The sequence below is a fragment of the Poromitra crassiceps genome, assembly GCF_964638095.1.
Source record: "Poromitra crassiceps genome assembly, chromosome: 12".
NCBI lineage: Eukaryota > Metazoa > Chordata > Actinopteri > Beryciformes > Melamphaidae > Poromitra > Poromitra crassiceps.
The window spans coordinates 14,236,119-14,257,321 of NC_139632.1; the positions used below are offsets into that span (position 1 = coordinate 14,236,119).

General features: G+C 40.2%; 1 protein-coding gene across 1 annotated transcript in view; it reads right to left on the bottom strand.

Annotated features, from left to right (window-relative positions):
• The window catches only part of agbl4 (AGBL carboxypeptidase 4), a gene marked incomplete at its 3' end in the record, with an annotated part of 403,315 nt that extends 382,338 nt beyond the window's left edge, over positions 1 to 20,977 (bottom strand). The window contains exons 1-2 of the mRNA XM_083647219.1: positions 20,937 to 20,977; positions 11,233 to 11,351 (exon numbers count right to left, since the gene is read on the bottom strand). Coding sequence (XP_083503345.1) covers positions 11,233 to 11,351; positions 20,937 to 20,974 — 157 coding nt within the window. The 5' untranslated portion in view covers positions 20,975 to 20,977. The remainder of the gene's footprint in view (positions 1 to 11,232; positions 11,352 to 20,936) is intronic.
• Between the last annotated feature and the right edge of the window lie 226 nt (positions 20,978 to 21,203).

Sequence of the window (21,203 nt, forward strand, 5' to 3'; positions counted from 1 at the left end):
GCATTATTATTACTAGTTATGTTTTTACTTGTCTTTTACTATAATTGTTACTGGTATCATTATTACTACAGTACTGCTACTGTGCAACTCGACCTCTCTCTCTCTCTCTCTCGTCCTCTCTCTCTCCCTCTCTCTCTCAACCCAACCGGTCAAGGCAGTTGAACGCCCACCTAGAGTCAGGTCTGCTCAAGGTTTCTTCCCCGTTAAAGGGGTCTTTGCTAGCCGCCGCCAAGTGCATGCTGTTGTTGGAAAATTGTTTCAATTGCCACATGACCTCATCAGTGCAGTCAAATCACCACATGCTGGCTCATGGGAGAATTGTTTCAATTGTTGGGTCTAAAATAAAGAGCTTGGTCTTTTTTACCTGCTCTATTTGTAAAGCGTCTCAAGATCACTTTTTGTGATGATTTGGCGCTATATAAATACAATTGACTCAACTTGACTTGACCCAATGTCTGAATATTTTCCCCCCAACCTTTCCAAATCTCACAGCCACACCTTGTATACAGTTGATAATGAAAATCCCTTGAATTATCCACATTTCCATAACAGCTTGCTGCTGCTAGCATTTGGTGACATTTTGAGAAGACGAGGTGTGGGCTGGGTCCCCCTTTGTACGTCTTGTATCAGAGCCATCAACAATTAACTTACAAAACATTGAGGTTGTTTGTACTGCGTCCTGGCAGAGGAGGCTTCTCAGACCAGAGCAAACGAGCCCATGTGTTCACTCACTGATTAGGCAGCACCATGTGCAACAGGCCCGAATGCCAGACGGGATTATCGCTGCGTTTCATTTGCTCTGCGTTTCCACACAGTCCTCCTGATATCACTTCCCACCTACCATGGCGAGGCATCAGCCTGGCAAGCCACTACAGAGCCGTGTGATAAACGCAGGAGCGTGTTGTCTGCAAATATTATGACTCTCAGATGGGCCGCCTTTTGGACTGTTTGTTCTGCTTAGGCATGCAAATGAGAGTGGAGGAGAAACAAGGAAAATGTGGCCAAGGAGTAGTGCTGTATTAATTCTGAAAAGTTGCTGAGCATTTGAGTTGAAAAACAAGCTTACTAGATGGCCCTCGGTGCAGGTGGCGTGGATTAGCCTTGGCCTAGCCCAAAGAAATTCAGAGAAGTGCGTGCCTCTTTACGCCTGGCACCCCCCCGTGTTGGGATGCCTCCCTCAGGGTCAAGCCAATATAACACATCCCAACTCACATGGCAGGGTATGGCACAAAGAGGGAAATAAAACTGACAAAATATGCCTGGGGAAAGCCAGAGATAGGACATGACGGGCATAAAAAGGAACAATAATAATAAAGAGTAATCTCTTATGGATACAAATGGCCGATAAATAGCATAAATCAAAAGGAATCGTCTTGCCAACAGTCCCCAGACAACCCAAATTTATCTCCATACTCTGCTCCTGACTTCAGAGAAAGAGAGAGGAGGGGAAAAGTGCTAAAAGGAAAAAGTGAAGAGGCCATTTAGCGATTTGGGCAGTGAAGCTTCTCCGCTGCCAAGGACATGTAAGAGAGACAGAGAGACTGCAAGTGCCTCTCAATACATCAGATGTCAGGCGCGCTCCCTCCCACTCAGATGAATGGATCTTCTTTTGGAAAGCAATCTAAGGTCGGTAGGCGACACACACAAAATTAAAGTAAAAAACAAGAGGCATCAAAAAGCCTTATGCTCGCAAACTGCAAAATATTGATTAGCATTTCCATGTGCCGTGAGATTAGTGTCAGAAATGCTTTAAATGATCGTGCTCGGTAAAGGTTCAGGGTGAAGTGGGGGGAAAAAAGAAGTATATTTTCCTCCTTAGGATGCCGCTCTTTGTGGCTTGTTTTAATCACCTCAGCGTCTTGGAAGGAAACCAACAGAAGGACATGAGAGAGGGAGGCGAAGCGAGCGAGCCGAGGAGCTGGATGCTGCAGCAAAGCCCCGGCCTCTCCATGCCACTCGTTCTGAGCATCTGGCTTGATTGTAAAAACGTTTCCCTCTTCTTTAATCAATGGAAACTCAACTATCCTGATTCATGGGCACTCTGGAGTATATAAATATCTTCTGACAAGCTTGACTGCATCCCCCCCCACCACCACCACCTCCAGACCACCAGCCACCCACCCCCCACTGTGCACAATATTCTCTCCTCGGTATGTACTCCTTTCTCTCTGTTCCTCTGCCCTACCATCTCTCTCTCTCTCTCTCTCTCTCTCTCTCTCTCTTTCTCTCCCTCCGTAGATTTTTCTTTGGCTCTGACTCTAATCAGTCATCCTTTGGAGGGGCTCTGCAACTGCAACATGACAAACATTTCTGGGAGAAGATAAGGCCGAATAGATCCAGTACACTGCTCAGAGATAGAAAGGGTAGGAAAGAGAGAATGAAAGGAGAAAAGAAAACGAGAAGAGAAAAACAATGAAGCCTTCATCAGCGGTGAACAGTGGAGATATTTTCCTAACGTTTATCCTCATTACTGTAGTTATCTCCCGGCAGATTCCCCCCCCACCCTTGTTTTTAATTTATACCGGGTTTTTTTCTTTGTCCCGGCGATTGAGAAAAGATTTATCCATCTATTATCATTACTGTGGGGTGATTTAAAATCTGCAGAGCAAATCCATGAAGTGCTTCAGAGATTCCATGGATTCTATAATGTCACAGGCGGAAACATTAATTTGACCCGTAGAGAAAATGTTATCATCAAACATAAAAACAACCGATTGCCCTACTTTTTCCCTTATCGTATTCTGCTCATGTTGTGGCCAGTAGCAAGTGTTTACTCGTCTTCTAACTCACTTGTTTATAGTATTTCAGACTGATATTGCACCGTATCATCAACCAGAGTGATGCTAACAATAATGAATCACAACCACAGAAAACATGGAAAACATTGTGAATACAAAATACAATGTGAATAAGTTTGATACAGAATGGAAACAAGGATGCAGACCAAGGCAGCATCAAGCACTAGTTAGTACAAGGTATGAGTTGATGAAGTGTGAAAGGAGATGGCCTTGTTCCTTCAGCAGTTGTGGCTGGCTTGTCAAGGTGAGTAGGTTATCTATTTGGGCATATAGAAAACCATTCCACAGCCCACCATGCACCAAGAAAAAAACAGAAACTGTCCAGATAAGATAAACATTCGTGAGCTGTGAATCAGTGAAGACTGTTGGCCCGGATCTATTGTCATCACATTACTGTATCAGAATATATTTATTTATTTATTTTCTCCATGCTTGTTTTACCCTTAACTCTCTCAGCTTAACACACTGTGACAAGATACACAAGTCCAATTGGTAAAGGAATAAGAATGAGTTTCTGAGTAAAGAGTAGCCTGGCTCCAGACCTTCGAAGTCACGCCCACTCCACAGTTGTGGATTTGGCCCTTATTGGTCTGGCATCGCCGGTTGAAAATCCAATCACGGGCGCTGATTGGCTGACGCTGTTGTCAGTCATGCACAATAGAAACAGACACAGCTGTGGCTGTAACTAATAACGTCTTATTAGTTACTGCAGTGTACGATGAGACGTTCGTTAAAACGAAAAGTACAAAGTCGGCCGACTTTGGCTGCTTAACGTTGGTAGCTAGCTACGGTGGAGAAGCTGGCTAGCATTAGCTAGCTACGTTAGCTTGTGCTTGTAGTAGGTGGTGGGCCAGAGCAGTTGTATGAAACACGTCTCCTAGCAAAGGCTACACGGACCAAACATAAATGAGGACTTGGAGAAGTCAGCAAGTTGGACTAAAGTTACAAGTTCTGAAAATGGGTGCCTTCATTACTTATTCCAGCTAACCGGTATCGGTTGTTCATATTGTCTATGAAAGGCAGCTGTGCTCAGCTAACGTTTGCATTAGCGAGCGTTAACATTAGAGCTTTACAACCGCAGTACAACTGATGCTGGAATGAGAAACATTTTCAGAACTTAACACTTCAGTCCTACATCCTCGCTCACTTCCAAGTCATCTTTTATGTTTTATTGTCCGTTATTCCATGAGACTGGTGAGTTAGCCAGGAAGCCCAGAGAGATTCAGCTACAGCAGGCAGAGCAAGACTGCTGTGGCTGCCCTGCCGTGCCGGCCGGTTGCCGTGGACACCTTGGTCTCTAGTGATTGGTTAGGGAACACCGAAGCCCGCCGCCTCATAGAAATGCTCTGAAGTGACTGCAATCGAAGATTGAAATGAGTTTATGAGTTGACGATGCAGTCTGAATATCAGGCTAAGGAAAAACTATAATAGGCCACACAAATACAGTAGAAGGCCTGTCCAATTCACAAAAGGCCTTGACAGATGTATAGTAACTGATAGAAATACATGCATGTCTGTTCTACTGTCTGACAAACAGGCTTGATTGAATTGATTGAATTGATTGTAAAAGCCAGATGAGAGTTGTGCTGTAGGAAAGGTTTATCAATGGACTCCATTAAACACTTGTCACTCCAGGGGGATTTCTTTGACCATGCAAGCCTTTGTCAGCAGACAGCAGTCTGGCTAATCAATGACTGCTTAATGACTTCTGGTGTATGGTCCAGAGGTGCAGTAAAACAATATGTCCACACTGCCAGTGTCATCCTTTGTAGAGACAGACAACACTTTAGTCAGCAATCCATTGTGTGCATTGTGAGGATGGCTTCACAAAACAATTTGGGATTGGGCTGAAAATGTCAACAGTTTGCGGTGTGACGAAACAAGTGTGACAAGACAAGATAAGACTGTCATTTGGATTTCACTCTAAGTAACAATTAGGCTTCTCTTATCATTTTCATGGATCTGTGTTTCTTGACACAATACACTGCAACAGGGCTTAATGTTTACAGATTAACAAAGTCGTCCATTCTAAACCATGATTTTGCATAACTAGCATTGTCCTAAGTAGCATAAAAGGATCATATTAACAAGTAAAACTCTATTTGCGTATGAGAGAGTAAATTTGCATATGCTCCTTATACCACCCTATCCAGCAAGGACATCAATACGATTTTTAATTAACTATAGATTTCTAGAGTGGAGACTCTGGAGAGTGCCCGTGACATCACAGTTGCGCAAATTGTGCGCCATCGACATCACAACTGCCCGAGTGACATCATAGTTACGCAAATGTGCGTTGAGCAATTGTGCGCCATGAGCAACTGTGCAAGTTCTCCAATTGACATCACAGTTGAGCAACTGTGTGCCTGTACAACTGTGTGCCTGTACAACTGTGCGCCTGTACAACTGTGCGCCTGTACAACTGTGCGCCTGTACAACTGTGTGCCTGTACAACTGTGCGCCATCGTGCAACTGTCCAACTGTGTGCCATCGGCTCTCCAATTCTAGTATTCAGAGTTGCTGGAGTGACATCACTCATGACATCACAACTGCCCTAGTGACATCACAGTTGCGCAATTCAAAGTTCCAATCAGAGAAATGTTTACATTTTCTGAGAAACGGAAGGTCAGATCGCAATGCCTCTAACGGACTATATGTATTTTTTCACCCCGAATCCAAGGGCACCCCATCCTGAGTCTCTACGAGTTACGGTTGCGGAGATACGTCCGCCCTGCATGCAGGGCTACAGGAGAGAGATAGAGGACAGCGGGGGGTTGGGAGTTCCAAGTTACTGATCAAACACTCTATTTCAGTGATTGCTGTCAGAATATAGAGCCATTTCACACTCGTTTTAACACAAAAACATTGCTGAATGCAGCTTTAACGTTACAATTACAGCTGAAAATGACAACATAAATAAACAACAATAAACAAGTTTGTGATGTCTCATTGTCTCCACTATTTAAATCAATGGGCAGGTGTCTACGCGGAAGTACATGTTGTTAAAGCAACGTCACGGTGATTTGATCGATAGAAATCACCTACTGTATCCCCTCGCCGATGGTCTCATTTGCTGATGTAGGTAAGATGTGATAACCTGACTCTGCCAGATGGGGCGCTATTGTTTTCATGTGTGTTACTAATTCATTAATTAATACTGCCCCCATCTGGCAGGGTCAGGTTAAAGGTGTGAGGCATCAGCATTACATTTAGACTGTTTCACAACCAGTTAAAAGTTCCTCATAGCTGCTTTAAGCAGTGAGGGGACTGAGGCTTTTGCTGGTTTGAGAGGACCTGTTGGAGACACCTACAGTAGGAAAAGCTATAGGCTACTACTGACTTCATCTGCATAAGGCTGACAACAAAGTGAATTACGCCTCATCTAAATGTAAATGAGGTGTTTTATACCTTTGGCAAACAGCTAAGATAACCACTGTCTATTTTAATAAACCAATTAGATTTTATTACATGGTATGCTGAAGCAACAAAACAAAATCTGCGCTTTCAGAAAATGCACATGAGACGTTGACAGCTGTTGACCAAAGGAAGGAAGAAGGTGTTGGGCCAAGCAGAAAACCTCATTGAATTATGTATCTGCATAAATTTCAAATGAAAATGCCTGCTTGATATACCATGTTTCAGCTATTACATCTGGTTTGAGGAGAGTAAAATGGACATATGCTGTCATGAAAGACCATTACAATACCGCTGAAAAATATGCATGCATGCGCTCCATGTAATACATGTGGCAGGAGCCTATAGTATTCAAGTCTTCTCCAATTGCCTTCCTGTCATTTGCAATATGCATTGGAAACTTGAGATATCACAGATATCAGATTAAATGTATGAAAAACGACAACACATTCTATAAGCCTGGTAGTGATACTGTGGGTATTCATCTTGTTATATGTTCGATCTTGAGCAGTACAGTACTGTATATCTAGCGTAAAGACAATATGAGAATTGGGAACGTTGAGGAAAAGGAGGTCTTTCCAGTCGATATACTCTTACATTACAAGCAAGGGGAGGCTTCAACAATAACAACAGAGTTTGAGTAAAGAAACCAGAAAATATTCACATTTAACACCTTAAGTGCCATAGCCGAAATAATTCGTCTTACATAATCCAACGCTTAAGTGCCAGAGCCGAGTTTACTCGTCTTACATAAACATTTTTTTTTTTTGACGGTGGGACATCAATCAACAACTTTTACATCTTCGAGATCACTATTGGAGCAAGATAATGTGTATAATCTATTTTACCGACCCACTAAGTGTTGACAGTGCTCCCCCAGACGACCGAAATCAAAGAAAAAACTGCCGCGGGACCAAGCCGTTCAAGGAAATGCCGTGGCGATTTTACAGTAATCCATTCAAGACTTGTCTTGCCTGAGAGCGGCCGCGCACCGGCAGCAGCACACAGAGAGCGGAGAGCGATTTGCAAAATAGATCATAGGTGAAACACACTTTGAAACACCTCAGAAAGGCCAGAATCAACATCTGCCCATCGCCCACGCATTCCCCGGCCCATCTTGACTCGCACAAGGAGCGTCCGCACGCAGGCAAGCAGGCAGGCAGGCACACAGGCAGGCAGCAGCAAAAGCGCTTCTGACACGCCCGCTGTACAGCCAGGAGGAAGGAGGAGAAGACACACGGAGGGAGGAGTTTGAATGAGAGGGGTGTTTCCTGTTGTTATGGAGGAAATTACTGTTCAAAACTATTGTTTAGAATGTCTGACGGTCTTACTGATGCCAAAAATGAATGGTTAAAGTGACTGTTTCACAAAAAGCCATTTATCTCTGAATAAATTTCCAGACGCTGAAACCATGCTGTACTCAACGGCTAATATCTACATAACTACTAACTCTGCAAACTAACTCTTTTAGACAGAGAAAGCACACATTCTATTAGTTATTTTTAGATGATTGTTGTTCATGAATTCTTAACAGAAAAGAATCCTCGGCTGTTCTAAAATGAGCCAGAATCGTCAAAAACACCCCTGGCACAACTTACCTACAGGAATGAAAACATGGCTGGCATTCAATGTGTTAAGAAGCTGTAATCAGAGAATTTTAGAATTTTGACTCTCTTTTTTATTACTCAAAATGATTAATCGATTATCAAAATAGTTGTCGATTCATTTTGTGTCGAACGACTAATCGATTAATCTTTGCAGCTATAGGTGGTTCAGTTCATGGGAGTTCACAGGGGCTACGAGCCGAGCTGCTGCTAAGTTGCTTACGTTAGCTCTTCTTCTTCTTCTTCTAAGTTTTCGGCAGCATGGACACTACTAGGCATATTACTGCCCTAACGTTAGCTCAGCTTGTTTCTCAAGATTTAAAGTGACGGTGACGTGACTTGACACAGAAAGTAATCGGCTGGAAAAAAAAATAATGTCCGGCCATTCGGCCAACGGCCGGCGCTTAAGGAAAACATTGTATTATTGGCTCTATTTATCGCCTAACATTTAATTATCGGAATAATATATAATAACATAAATTTGCCATTATCGGCCCGCTATATATCGTGCATCCCTACCGAAAATGTTGCTATTGCTGATTGCACCTTAAAACAGGATGGGCAAAAGAGCAAGGTAGGAAGAACAAAAAGCTAGGAACAATTTTCATACAGATGTTTGTCCGATTTTTAGATTAGTGCTGTTAGAAGAGAAGGATATCATGTAGGAAAAGATCATTTTATTAAAGAGACATCCTGACATCCAATGGAAATTATATTACAGTGAGGTAAAAACTAAATATTAAAATCGATGAACTCGAATGAGCAGGTTTGGAATGAGCCAACTATTGTAGCGGGATAGTTGCTTGGTACCAGTTAGTCAAGCATACATAGCAAGCATCGGTTATGAAGCAAGTTCTAAGGTTGTTGTTCTCACCACCAACTTATTCTTATTTATCATATCAAAAAGCTGCAACTAATATCAAGCCTCACTTTAAGTGAGACCAACAAAATCAGTGATGTTTAATTTGACATTAGCTGGCAAACGTCAATTCATCTCCCATTCCAACTTCGGTAATGCGTTTACTGGAAAGAGATTAATATCAATTCCATAAATCATTCAGGAGATGCATCCGGAGCCAGAGACACTGGTATGTTAGCTGATCTCACTGTGGGAGCTCAATACCCATTAATCAATGTCTGAGCTCCTCTGGCCATGTCATCTGGGAAAATAGACCAATTTATTACAAGGGCAATCACCATTTTCATATCATTGATATCGCCGCATAATCTTCCTAATATAGCATGTTTACATCTTTACCTACAGGTACGTTTACGCACTCACCTTCAGATGCCATCTACTTTGTACAAAAACCATGGCGCTCGATAAAGTTCCTAATTTCCTTATTTATGCCTCTGTATGTGCTCACAAGATTAGGCTTCTTCTTGTAAATATTAATAATAGGTCTATACCACTGTGTGACAGGGGTCAGGTGTCAGAGGGCACTCTGTCTAATGTCTTCTGGTTCTGTCCTTCACTGACGGGATTCTGGGCCAAAATATTTGACTGGTACTCTAAGGCCTACAAAATAACCCTTCAGCCGGGGGCAGGACTCACCATCTTCGGCTGCTCAGAGACCTCTCTGGGCTTCCCCACAGCTGTGCAACAGTATATGACACTGGGGACAACTGTTGCCAAAAAACTCATCCTGAAAGAATGGAAGTCCCCCTCTTCGCCTTCTTTCCAACTGTGGTTGACGGACATGAACTCTGTCATAAGAATGGAGAGGCTCAGATCCCTGAGAACCAACTCACTTAATACGTTTTTAACTATTTGGGACCCGTTTCTAGCCTACCTCGACGAGGTTGGGGGCGGTGGGTGACTTGCCCGGTTGGTTGCTCTTGGACCCCTTGAGTGGGACCCCATCCACAACATCTCTTACAAGCACATAAGCACCCTATATGGACGGTAGCACCACATTATAATTGTCAATTATTATATGTATGTTTTTTCTTTCCTTTCCTGTGTCTGAGCTTGGTCGTTTGTTTTGTTTGTATATTGTTAAAATGGAAAATGGGAAAAAAAAAAAAAAAAAAAAAAAAAAAGTAATAATAGGTCTATGAAATGCTGTATTTGTAATTACATTTGAACAGGCATAGATTGCGATTTATGTTGAAAATATTGTTGCTTTTCGAAAATCAAGTTGACCAGAAAGAGGCAAAAACATATCAGAGTAGCAGTTGCTCCAAGCTGGAATCCATATTTTTCGGCTAATGTAAAAGTGAAAATCCACTTCAGAGAACGAGGTGCAACGACAGCTGAGCCAAAACTCAAAAAGGGGAACAGGGTGAAGTTAAAGCTCATCGCAGTCTGCAGACCCCAAAATGGGCCCATCTGTAAAAATATGAAATCTGAGTGCCATCTGAACCTAATCTCCACACGGAGATTCAGTCCCAGAGAGACCTGCTGATTCCCTAATTCACTCAGTCGACTTGTGTGTGACTTGTGTGACGTGTGTGTGTGTGTGTGCGTGCGTGCGTGCGCGTGTGTGCGAGTGTGTGTGTGTGTGTGTGTGTGTGTGCGTGCGTGCGCGTGTGTGCGTGTGTGTGTGTGTGTGTCTGACCACTTGACCTTGTCTGTGGTGAAAAAGCACTTTATTTTCATTGCAGTGCCATTCAGCTGTCAGAAAAAGTGGCAAACAAAAGCCATTCACAAAGGGAGCTTGAACATATTAACTCTGTTTTGGGCCTACATCCACCAAAAGAGATGGACAGGGGACAAGGCAATCACTCAGATAAAGCCATTGAATTTATCCCCCTTGTTTTCTTGTGTGGCCTATATCATTTGCCCTTTAAAGCCGGGTTCAAGGAGACTCTGGTTTGCTTGGGGGGGATCTCAGGGAATGGATTAAAACATTACTTGAAGAAATTATTCCAGTGAGAAATGATTTACATAATAAAAGTATAGGGATGTATGAATTTGTTTATGAATGATTTGGGGGCAGGACTCGATAAGCCTAGGCTTCTTCCTGCCCCTTTTCAAACAGTTCGCCTTTTTTATGTTTGAGTTTACGTATTTTTTCCTTTTGATGAAGTCTATTAGACTGTTATGTTTACTGTTTTTTTCACTTTATGTATTGTTTTAACTGTTTGAAATAAATAATTTCAATCAATCAATCAAAAGTAGGTAGCTGCTTTTGTTAAGAGGGCTACAGTACACATAAACATGGCATTCACATTGAATTAACACACTGGGTTAAATAGACAACATTGACTAATGTTTCTCCTCTCGGATTGTTATCGCGTGATTCAACCATCATTCATTCAACCATATTGTACTTCATGTAAGCTTGTTTCGGTTTGACTAAGTAAGTGAGTAACTTTATGACTACACTGTTTGATTACCAAAATGACAAGAGCAGTAATCTATCAAATTCAATGGTAATGTGTGTGTTTTTTCTCCCAATATCACTACTCACCACTCTCAAAGCACGCATCAAAGACCAGGTGTCCTTTTCGCTGAGCTCCTGTGTATCCTGGTGGGCTCACCATCAGCTTGTTCACATTGCCCACCAAGGCATCCTCTCCCCCAGCTTCACTGCCTGGAGAACAAATGTAGTGTGTTCTTACTGTATATATGAGGTGGTTATCACTCTATCCATAGATGTTACTGTGCAAAAATGTGCCTAATAGATTTAGGCTAACATCATTTCATAGAATGTGTATCACACATCAGTATTGCAGTAGTCCAAAATTATAGTCTGTCAAAGAGTTAATCCTATAGACTACATTTAGTCCCTCTTAAAACAAACAAAAACATATTCTCTATCTGTCTTATTAGAGCTACCAGAGGACATGTGTTTACTGCAAGCACACAATATCCCTGGCTGAATCCAAATTATAGATATATATTTATTGAAAAAGACACACTAAATGGCACTAACTAGAAGGCTCAATCTAGTATTTATGTCTTTCAAATGGTGACTTCTGTCAGTTTGTCTACAGTACAAATAAGGTGGGTACATACTGTAAATAACAAAGCATATGCAATGGGTTTAAATCAAACTTTATTTTCATGTTGGTCAGCAGAAATGACAGAGTAGAGTCCCCACGATACAATACTGCATTACCCACGCCACCATACTTAAGTCACAATACAATATTGCGATTTAAAAAATATTACAATTTACTACCCTTTTTCAACTGCAAACGATGTCCTTAAAGGAAGAAACTTTGTCAACATCTGTTTTATCTAATAGGATAAAGTTTCCATTTCCAGTCTTCAAGTCTGTTCATCTCACTTCCATCATTTCTATTGCAGCAAAATGGGATTGTCAAGCAGACAGACTGACCAACACTGTCTTCAAAACCTGTCATAAATGTTGCATGCACCTGACAATTTATACTGTATAATAAAATATTGTGATACTTGGCATTTGTGCGATATATTGCCACACAAAATATTGTGATACTACTATACTATCAATTTCACACAGTATGAACTCAAGTGATTCATACAGTATAGACAACAAATGACCGCAAGAATGAGTCCGGAAGACCACTTCCGGTAAAAGGCAATGGGATTTTAGTATGGGAATTTCGGTTAAAGCAGCTACGAGCAACTTTTTCGATTGTTATTAAACAGTATAATTACAATATTGATGCATCACATCTTACCTATAATAGAAGCTGAGACCAAAGCCGTGTGAATTGGAGATTGCTCCCTTGGATGATTATTAAGTCTGTGTCTGTCTAAACTCGTGTCAACAGGGGGCTCTCTCTCTCTCTCTCCTTACCGCCGGCCCGGCTACCCGGAAGTGAAACGCGGAAGTGAAACCCGGAAGTGAAACGCAGCTGCCTGCCTCGCCGTTTGCGCTGCCTAGCAACATAACATAAACAATGTGAACGCCACGCATACTCTCGCGAACATCTCTCGTTATATTCTAACAGGTTTTTTGGAAGTTATTTTGTGGTTATGGCCGAAGTGGCTGCTGCAAACCGTTTCATTTCACTTCCTGATCTTCCCTGTCCACAGACAGCCTACACTGGCCGATTCACTCGGGGATCAAGCGAGACTACTCTGCCTTGGTCTCGTCGACTATTAGAGGTAAGATGTGATGCATTGATATTAAATTTATACTGTTTAATAACAATCGAAAAAGTTGCTCGTAGCTGCTTTAATGCAATTTCGGTTAAATGCATGAAATAAGGTTTGTGGTTAACAAAAGTTTATGAAACAGTTAAGTTTGTGTTCAGCAAGACAATTTTCACAAATGAGAATCACTTTCATGACTTTTGAAGCATAATGTGTTTTTTATGTGATTTTCAGATTCAGAAAAACGCTTCAAAAGCCATAAAAGTGGTCCTCATTTGTGAAGATTATATTGCTGAACACAAAGTTTCACTGTTTCATAAACTTTTGTTAACCACAGACCTTACTTCATGCATTTAACTGAAATTACCATACAAAAATCCCATTGCCTTTCCCCCAAAGAACCAGGAAGTGCAGGGACTTCCTGACAGCCTACGAAAATCCATCATCCCTGCGGTACTCTAAGGCCTACCAGATCATCTTCATTTCTTAAAAAAAAAACAAATTATTACAGTATGATGATTTCAAAGAGAGTAGGCTACTTTAAAATCAATAAATAATAATATATATAATTTAATTTTAGCTCATACTACTACTCTAACAGATTTTTTTAGAACATCAATGGAGCCCTCTGATTTCCCCCCCATCAAGATCAACTTTTCATATATCACAACTTTTGTCTTGAACCAGTTCCAAATGAGGACATTTGCATTTACACCTTTCACCAGTTGCAGGCGCACTCCCTGTTATGTGTGGGAATGTTAGAACCTGACCTAGCCTAGAAACGGACCGTGAAGTGAACTGAGTGAAATTGCCAAAGGGTGAACCGTTCAACATGGTTCAACATAAATTGAGGTGCAAGAAGGAACTTCGACTCGAGGACTGCGGTGAAGCCAGCCTACTCACGCTGTTGCCTCGTCAAGCCAGCCGCTCCTACATTTCAAGGGCGCCCTTATTGCAGACCTTACGGTAAATACACCGCGCGTTGACCAACTTCAGGGTTTCAAAATAAAATGTCAGGTTTTTGAAAGGCAATAACAGAGATGTGTCGAATTGTCGATGATTTTACCAGCCAGCCAGTGTATTCTACACTGATTTTGAGTCATTAGGTCACATGACCTGGAAGGTATTCAGCCGTAAATGCTTATTTTTCGATAAAGAAAATAATATGAAATATATGGAGTATTAAACTCCAATAAAAATAGGTGTGTCCTAACCAGGCTGTGCAGTAATGCCATTCTACATTGATTTCGAGTCATTAGGTCATATGACCTGGGAGTTATTGAGCCGAAAAGCCACATTTTTCCATAAAAAAATGAATTATGAAATTTGGGGAGTATTAAACTCCAATAAAAGAAGGTGTGTCCTAACCAGGCAGTGTAGTAATGTCATTCTACATTGACTTTGAGTCATTAGCTCATATGACCTGGGAGTTATTGAGCCGAAAAGCCACATTTTTCCATAAAAAAATGAATTATGAAATTTGGGGAGTATTAAACTCCAATAAAAGAAGGTGTGTCCTAACCAGGCAGTGTAGTAATGTCATTCTACATTGACTTTGAGTCATTAGCTCATATGACCTGGGAGTTATTGAGCCGAAAAGCCACATTTTTCCATAAAAAAATGAATTATGAAATTTGGGGAGTATTAAACTCCAATAAAAAAAGGTGTGTCCTAACCAGGCAGTGTAGTAATGTCATTCTACATTGACTTTGAGTCATTAGCTCATATGACCTGGGAGTTATTGAGCCGAAAAGCCACATTTTTCAGAAAATGCATGTTTCCATAAAGAAATTAATCATGAAATATGGGGAGTATTACACTCCAATAAAAAAAGGTGTGTCCTAACCAGGCAGTCTAGTAATATGATTCTACATTGATTTTGAGTCATTCGGTCACATGACCTGGGAGTTATTGAGCCGAAAAGGCGAATTTTTCAGAAAATGCATGTTTCCATAAAGAAATTAATCATGAAATATGGGGAGTATTAAACTCCAATAAAAAAAGGTGTGTCCTAACCAGGCAGTCTAGTAATATGATTCTACATTGATTTTGAGTCATTCGGTCATATGACCTGGGAGTTATTGAGCCGAAAAGCCACATTTTTCCATAAAAAAATGAATTATGAAATTTGGGGAGTATTAAACTCCAATAAAATAAGGTGTGTCCTAACCAGGCAGTGTAGTAATGTCATTCTACATTGACTTTGAGTCATTAGCTCATATGACCTGGGAGTTATTGAGCCGAAAAGCCACATTTTTCCATAAAAAAATGAATTATGAAATTTGGGGAGTATTAAACTCCAATAAAATAAGGTGTGTCCTAACCAGGCAGTGTAGTAATGTCATTCTACATTGACTTTGAGTCATTAGCTCATATGACCTGGGAGTTATTGAGCCGAAAAGCCACATTTTTCCATAAAAAAATGAATTATGAAATTTGGGGAGTATTAAACTCCAATAAAAAAAGGTGTGTCCTAACCAGGCAGTGTAGTAATGTCATTCTACATTGACTTTGAGTCATTAGCTCATATGACCTGGGAGTTATTGAGCCGAAAAGCCACATTTTTCAGAAAATGCATGTTTCCATAAAGAAATTAATCATGAAATATGGGGAGTATTACACTCCAATAAAAAAAGGTGTGTCCTAACCAGGCAGTCTAGTAATATGATTCTACATTGATTTTGAGTCATTCGGTCACATGACCTGGGAGTTATTGAGCCGAAAAGGCGAATTTTTAAGAAAATGCAAAAGTTTAAGATAGCAGAAAAATAGCTAAAATGAAGACAGTCATTACGAGCAGAAAAATGAAGTAAAACAGAAAACAGTTGATAAAATCTATGAATGGGCAAAAGCTTTTCTAAACAGGAAAGTTTTTAACTGCTTTTTGAATGTGAGTTCAGAGGAAGAGCCTCTCTGGACCAGGGGGAGAGCATTCCAGAGCCTTGGGGCCACCACCGCGAAGTAGTGATATCTCATATCAATCTAGGTTGTTCTTTGATAGTTGTTGCAGAAATATTGTTGTAGACCAAATAGCATAACAGCAAAACACTCAAAAATGGAAGTCTTGAGTGAAAGGGAGCCGGAGTCAAAAGAAGTTTTGTGATATGATATATATTCAGTTGAAACAGAGATCCTGGCCAAGGAGATGCACTCCTGTACATACCACGGGTGGACATACAGGCTTACATGAAAAGGACCAGCCAGTCCTACACGTTTATAGTGATTCAGTTGAACAGAGATTACATTTTGTTATTCTGTTACGATAGTGCCCAGATCAGAGATTACATTTGTTATTCTAAAATGGCGCTGTACACAGGGCAATGTGATGAGACATGAGGTTATTTTGACCTGTGACTGAGAGATGATCTGTATAACTATGAATGCAGTTATTATTAAAGAAGTTGATTGTTATGACAATAAAGCAGGGCATACGCACTTCTGTATGTTTTGATTACCACATTATCCTACACTTATCCTAGCGTTGTGAGCTGTTTCAAGATGGTCAAGATGAATTATAAAATGTAGGCTAGAAGTCACCAGTGAAATGTGTCCATGCATCTATTAAATCTATTAAAGTGTATGCTAACTGAAAATGTAAAGTAGCACATAAAATGAGCTGGTGTGATGTTAATTTATTTTCCCTGTCAATAGTTGTATGTGTTTTGGAGATATCAGCCCTAGAATCTTCTGCCTTCCCTTCTAAGAAAATAGTTAATACTCCTCATATTATATTTTTTATTGAAAAATACGCATTTTCAGAGAAGTGAGGCTTTTTGGCTCAATAACTCCCAGGTCATATGACCTAATGACTCAAAGTCAATGTAGAATGACATTACTACACTGCCTGGTTAGGACACACCTTCTTTTATTGGAGTTTAATACTCCCCAAATTTCATAATTCATTTTTTTATGGAAAAATGTGGCTTTTCGGCTCAATAACTCCCAGGTCATATGAGCTAATGACTCAAAGTCAATGTAGAATGACATTACTACACTGCCTGGTTAGGACACACCTTCTTTTATTGGAGTTTAATACTCCCCAAATTTCATAATTCATTTTTTTATGGAAAAATGTGGCTTTTCGGCTCAATAACTCCCAGGTCATATGAGCTAATGACTCAAAGTCAATGTAGAATGACATTACTACACTGCCTGGTTAGGACACACCTTCTTTTATTGGAGTTTAATACTCCCCAAATTTCATAATTCATTTTTTTATGGAAAAATGTGGCTTTTCGGCTCAATAACTCCCAGGTCATATGACCGAATGACTCAAAATCAATGTAGAATCATATTACTAGACTGCCTGGTTAGGACACACCTTTTTTTATTGGAGTTTAATACTCCCCATATTTCATGATTAATTTCTTTATGGAAACATGCATTTTCTGAAAAATTCGCCTTTTCGGCTCAATAACTCCCAGGTCATATGAGCTAATGACTCAAAGTCAATGTAGAATGACATTACTACACTGCCTGGTTAGGACACACCTTTTTTTATTGGAGTTTAATACTCCCCATATTTCATGATTCATTTCTTTATGGAAACATGCATTTTCTGAAAAATTCGCCTTTTCGGCTCAATAACTCCCAGGTCATGTGACCGAATGACTCAAAATCAATGTAGAATCATATTACTAGACTGCCTGGTTAGGACACACCTTTTTTTATTGGAGTGTAATACTCCCCATATTTCATGATTAATTTCTTTATGGAAACATGCATTTTCTGAAAAATGTGGCTTTTCGGCTCAATAACTCCCAGGTCATATGACTGAATGACTCAAAATCAATGTAGAATCATATTACTAGACTGCCTGGTTAGGACACACCTTTTTTTATTGGAGTTTAATACTCCCCAAATTTCATAATTCATTTTTTTATGGAAAAATGTGGCTTTTCGGCTCAATAACTCCCAGGTCATATGAGCTAATGACTCAAAGTCAATGTAGAATGACATTACTACACTGCCTGGTTAGGACACACCTTCTTTTATTGGAGTTTAATACTCCCCAAATTTCATAATTCATTTTTTTATGGAAAAATGTGGCTTTTCGGCTCAATAACTCCCAGGTCATATGAGCTAATGACTCAAAGTCAATGTAGAATGACATTACTACACTGCCTGGTTAGGACACACCTTCTTTTATTGGAGTTTAATACTCCCCAAATTTCATAATTCATTTTTTTATGGAAAAATGTGGCTTTTCGGCTCAATAACTCCCAGGTCATATGACCTAATGACTCAAAGTCAATGTAGAATGACATTACTACACTGCCTGGTTAGGACACACCTTCTTTTATTGGAGTTTAATACTCCCCAAATTTCATAATTCATTTTTTTATGGAAAAATGTGGCTTTTCGGCTCAATAACTCCCAGGTCATATGAGCTAATGACTCAAAGTCAATGTAGAATGACATTACTACACTGCCTGGTTAGGACACACCTTTTTTTATTGGAGTTTAATACTCCCCATATTTCATGATTAATTTCTTTATGGAAACATGCATTTTCTGAAAAATTCGCCTTTTCGGCTCAATAACTCCCAGGTCATGTGACCGAATGACTCAAAATCAATGTAGAATCATATTACTAGACTGCCTGGTTAGGACACACCTTTTTTTATTGGAGTGTAATACTCCCCAAATTTCATAATTCATTTTTTTATGGAAAAATGTGGCTTTTCGGCTCAATAACTCCCAGGTCATATGACTGAATGACTCAAAATCAATGTAGAATCATATTACTAGGCTGCCTGGTTAGGACACACCTTTTTTTATTGGAGTTTAATACTCCCCAAATTTCATAATTCATTTTTTTATGGAAAAATGTGGCTTTTCGGCTCAATAACTCCCAGGTCATATGAGCTAATGACTCAAAGTCAATGTAGAATGACATTACTACACTGCCTGGTTAGGACACACCTTCTTTTATTGGAGTTTAATACTCCCCAAATTTCATAATTCATTTTTTTATGGAAAAATGTGGCTTTTCGGCTCAATAACTCCCAGGTCATATGAGCTAATGACTCAAAGTCAATGTAGAATGACATTACTACACTGCCTGGTTAGGACACACCTTCTTTTATTGGAGTTTAATACTCCCCAAATTTCATAATTCATTTTTTTATGGAAAAATGTGGCTTTTCGGGTCAATAACTCCCAGGTCATATGACCTAATGACTCAAAGTCAATGTAGAATGACATTACTACACTGCCTGGTTAGGACACACCTTCTTTTATTGGAGTTTAATACTCCCCAAATTTCATAATTCATTTTTTTATGGAAAAATGTGGCTTTTCGGGTCAATAACTCCCAGGTCATATGACCTAATGACTCAAAGTCAATGTAGAATGACATTACTACACTGCCTGGTTAGGACACACCTTCTTTTATTGGAGTTTAATACTCCCCAAATTTCATAATTCATTTTTTTATGGAAAAATGTGGCTTTTCGGCTCAATAACTCCCAGGTCATATGACCGAATGACTCAAAGTCAATGTAGAATGACATTACTACACTGCCTGGTTAGGACACACCTTCTTTTATTGGAGTTTAATACTTCCCAAATTTCATAATTCATTTTTTTATGGAAAAATGTGGCTTTTCGGCTCAATAACTCCCAGGTCATATGAGCTAATGACTCAAAGTCAATGTAGAATGACATTACTACACTGCCTGGTTAGGACACACCTTCTTTTATTGGAGTTTAATACTTCCCAAATTTCATAATTCATTTTTTTATGGAAAAATGTGGCTTTTCGGCTCAATAACTCCCAGGTCATATGACTGAATGACTCAAAATCAATGTAGAATCATATTACTAGACTGCCTGGTTAGGACACACCTTTTTTTATTGGAGTTTAATACTCCCCATATTTCATGATTAATTTCTTTATGGAAACATGCATTTTCTGAAAAATTCGCCTTTTCGGCTCAATAACTCCCAGGTCATGTGACCGAATGACTCAAAATCAATGTAGAATCATATTACTAGACTGCCTGGTTAGGACACACCTTTTTTTATTGGAGTGTAATACTCCCCATATTTCATGATTAATTTCTTTATGGAAACATGCATTTTCTGAAAAATGTGGCTTTTCGGCTCAATAACTCCCAGGTCATATGAGCTAATGACTCAAAGTCAATGTAGAATGACATTACTACACTGCCTGGTTAGGACACACCTTTTTTTATTGGAGTTTAATACTCCCCAAATTTCATAATTCATTTTTTAATGGAAAAATGTGGCTTTTCGGCTCAATAACTCCCAGGTCATATGACCTAATGACTCAAAGTCAATGTAGAATGACATTACTACACTGCCTGGTTAGGACACACCTTCTTTTATTGGAGTTTAATACTCCCCAAATTTCATAATTCATTTTTTTATGGAAAAATGTGGCTTTTCGGCTCAATAACTCCCAGGTCATATGACCTAATGACTCGAAATCAATGTAGAATGGCATTACTGCACAGCCTGGTTAGGACACACCTATTTTTATTGGAGTTTAATACTCCATATATTTCATATTATTTTCTTTATCGAAAAATAAGCATTTACGGCTGAATACCTTCCAGGTCATGTGACCTAATGACTCAAAATCAGTGTAGAATACACTGGCTGGCTGGTAAAATCATCGACAATTCGACACATCTCTGTTATTGCCTTTCAAAAACCTGACATTTTATTTTGAAACCCTGAAGTTGGTCAACGCGCGGTGTATTTACCGTAAGGTCTGCAATAAGGGCGCCCTTGAAATGTAGGAGCGGCTGGCTTGACGAGGCAACAGCGTGAGTAGGCTGGCTTCACCGCAGTACGTAACCTACGTCTTAACAGCCTTTACAGCACATTGGCTGTGTATGAATGAGTCTTTAGGCTAGCTCATAAACTAGTGACATGACTCTTGTTTACATCCCTGCACCTGCTAGCTAGCAGGTTAGCACAGTTCACGTTAGCGTCAACATAGCAGAAATACAGCATTCCGTCAACATGCACCAGGCTATTTGTGAGACAAGCGGACATCATGCGCTCCCCTGTGCTTGTGTAGAAATAGAGAGGAAGTCAGCTAATGCTCATATTTACACACCAGTCTCGACGTCTCTCATCATATTCTCCTCCATCTTCCTTTCCAGTCTTGTTCAGAGGAGCCGACGCTGCCTCAGTGTTTCCACGGTAACGCAGCAGGAGGAGGAGGAGGGAGAGGATGCGGCGCGCGCCTCCTGACCGTGCTGGCATCTCCATCAGCAGCAGCACAGAGTACGGTAATGCTTCTCAAAGTGGGGTCCGGGGACCCCCAGGCCTTGACGGGCATCTATGTTGACGGGGTTCCAGAGGGTCCTCAGCAAAAAG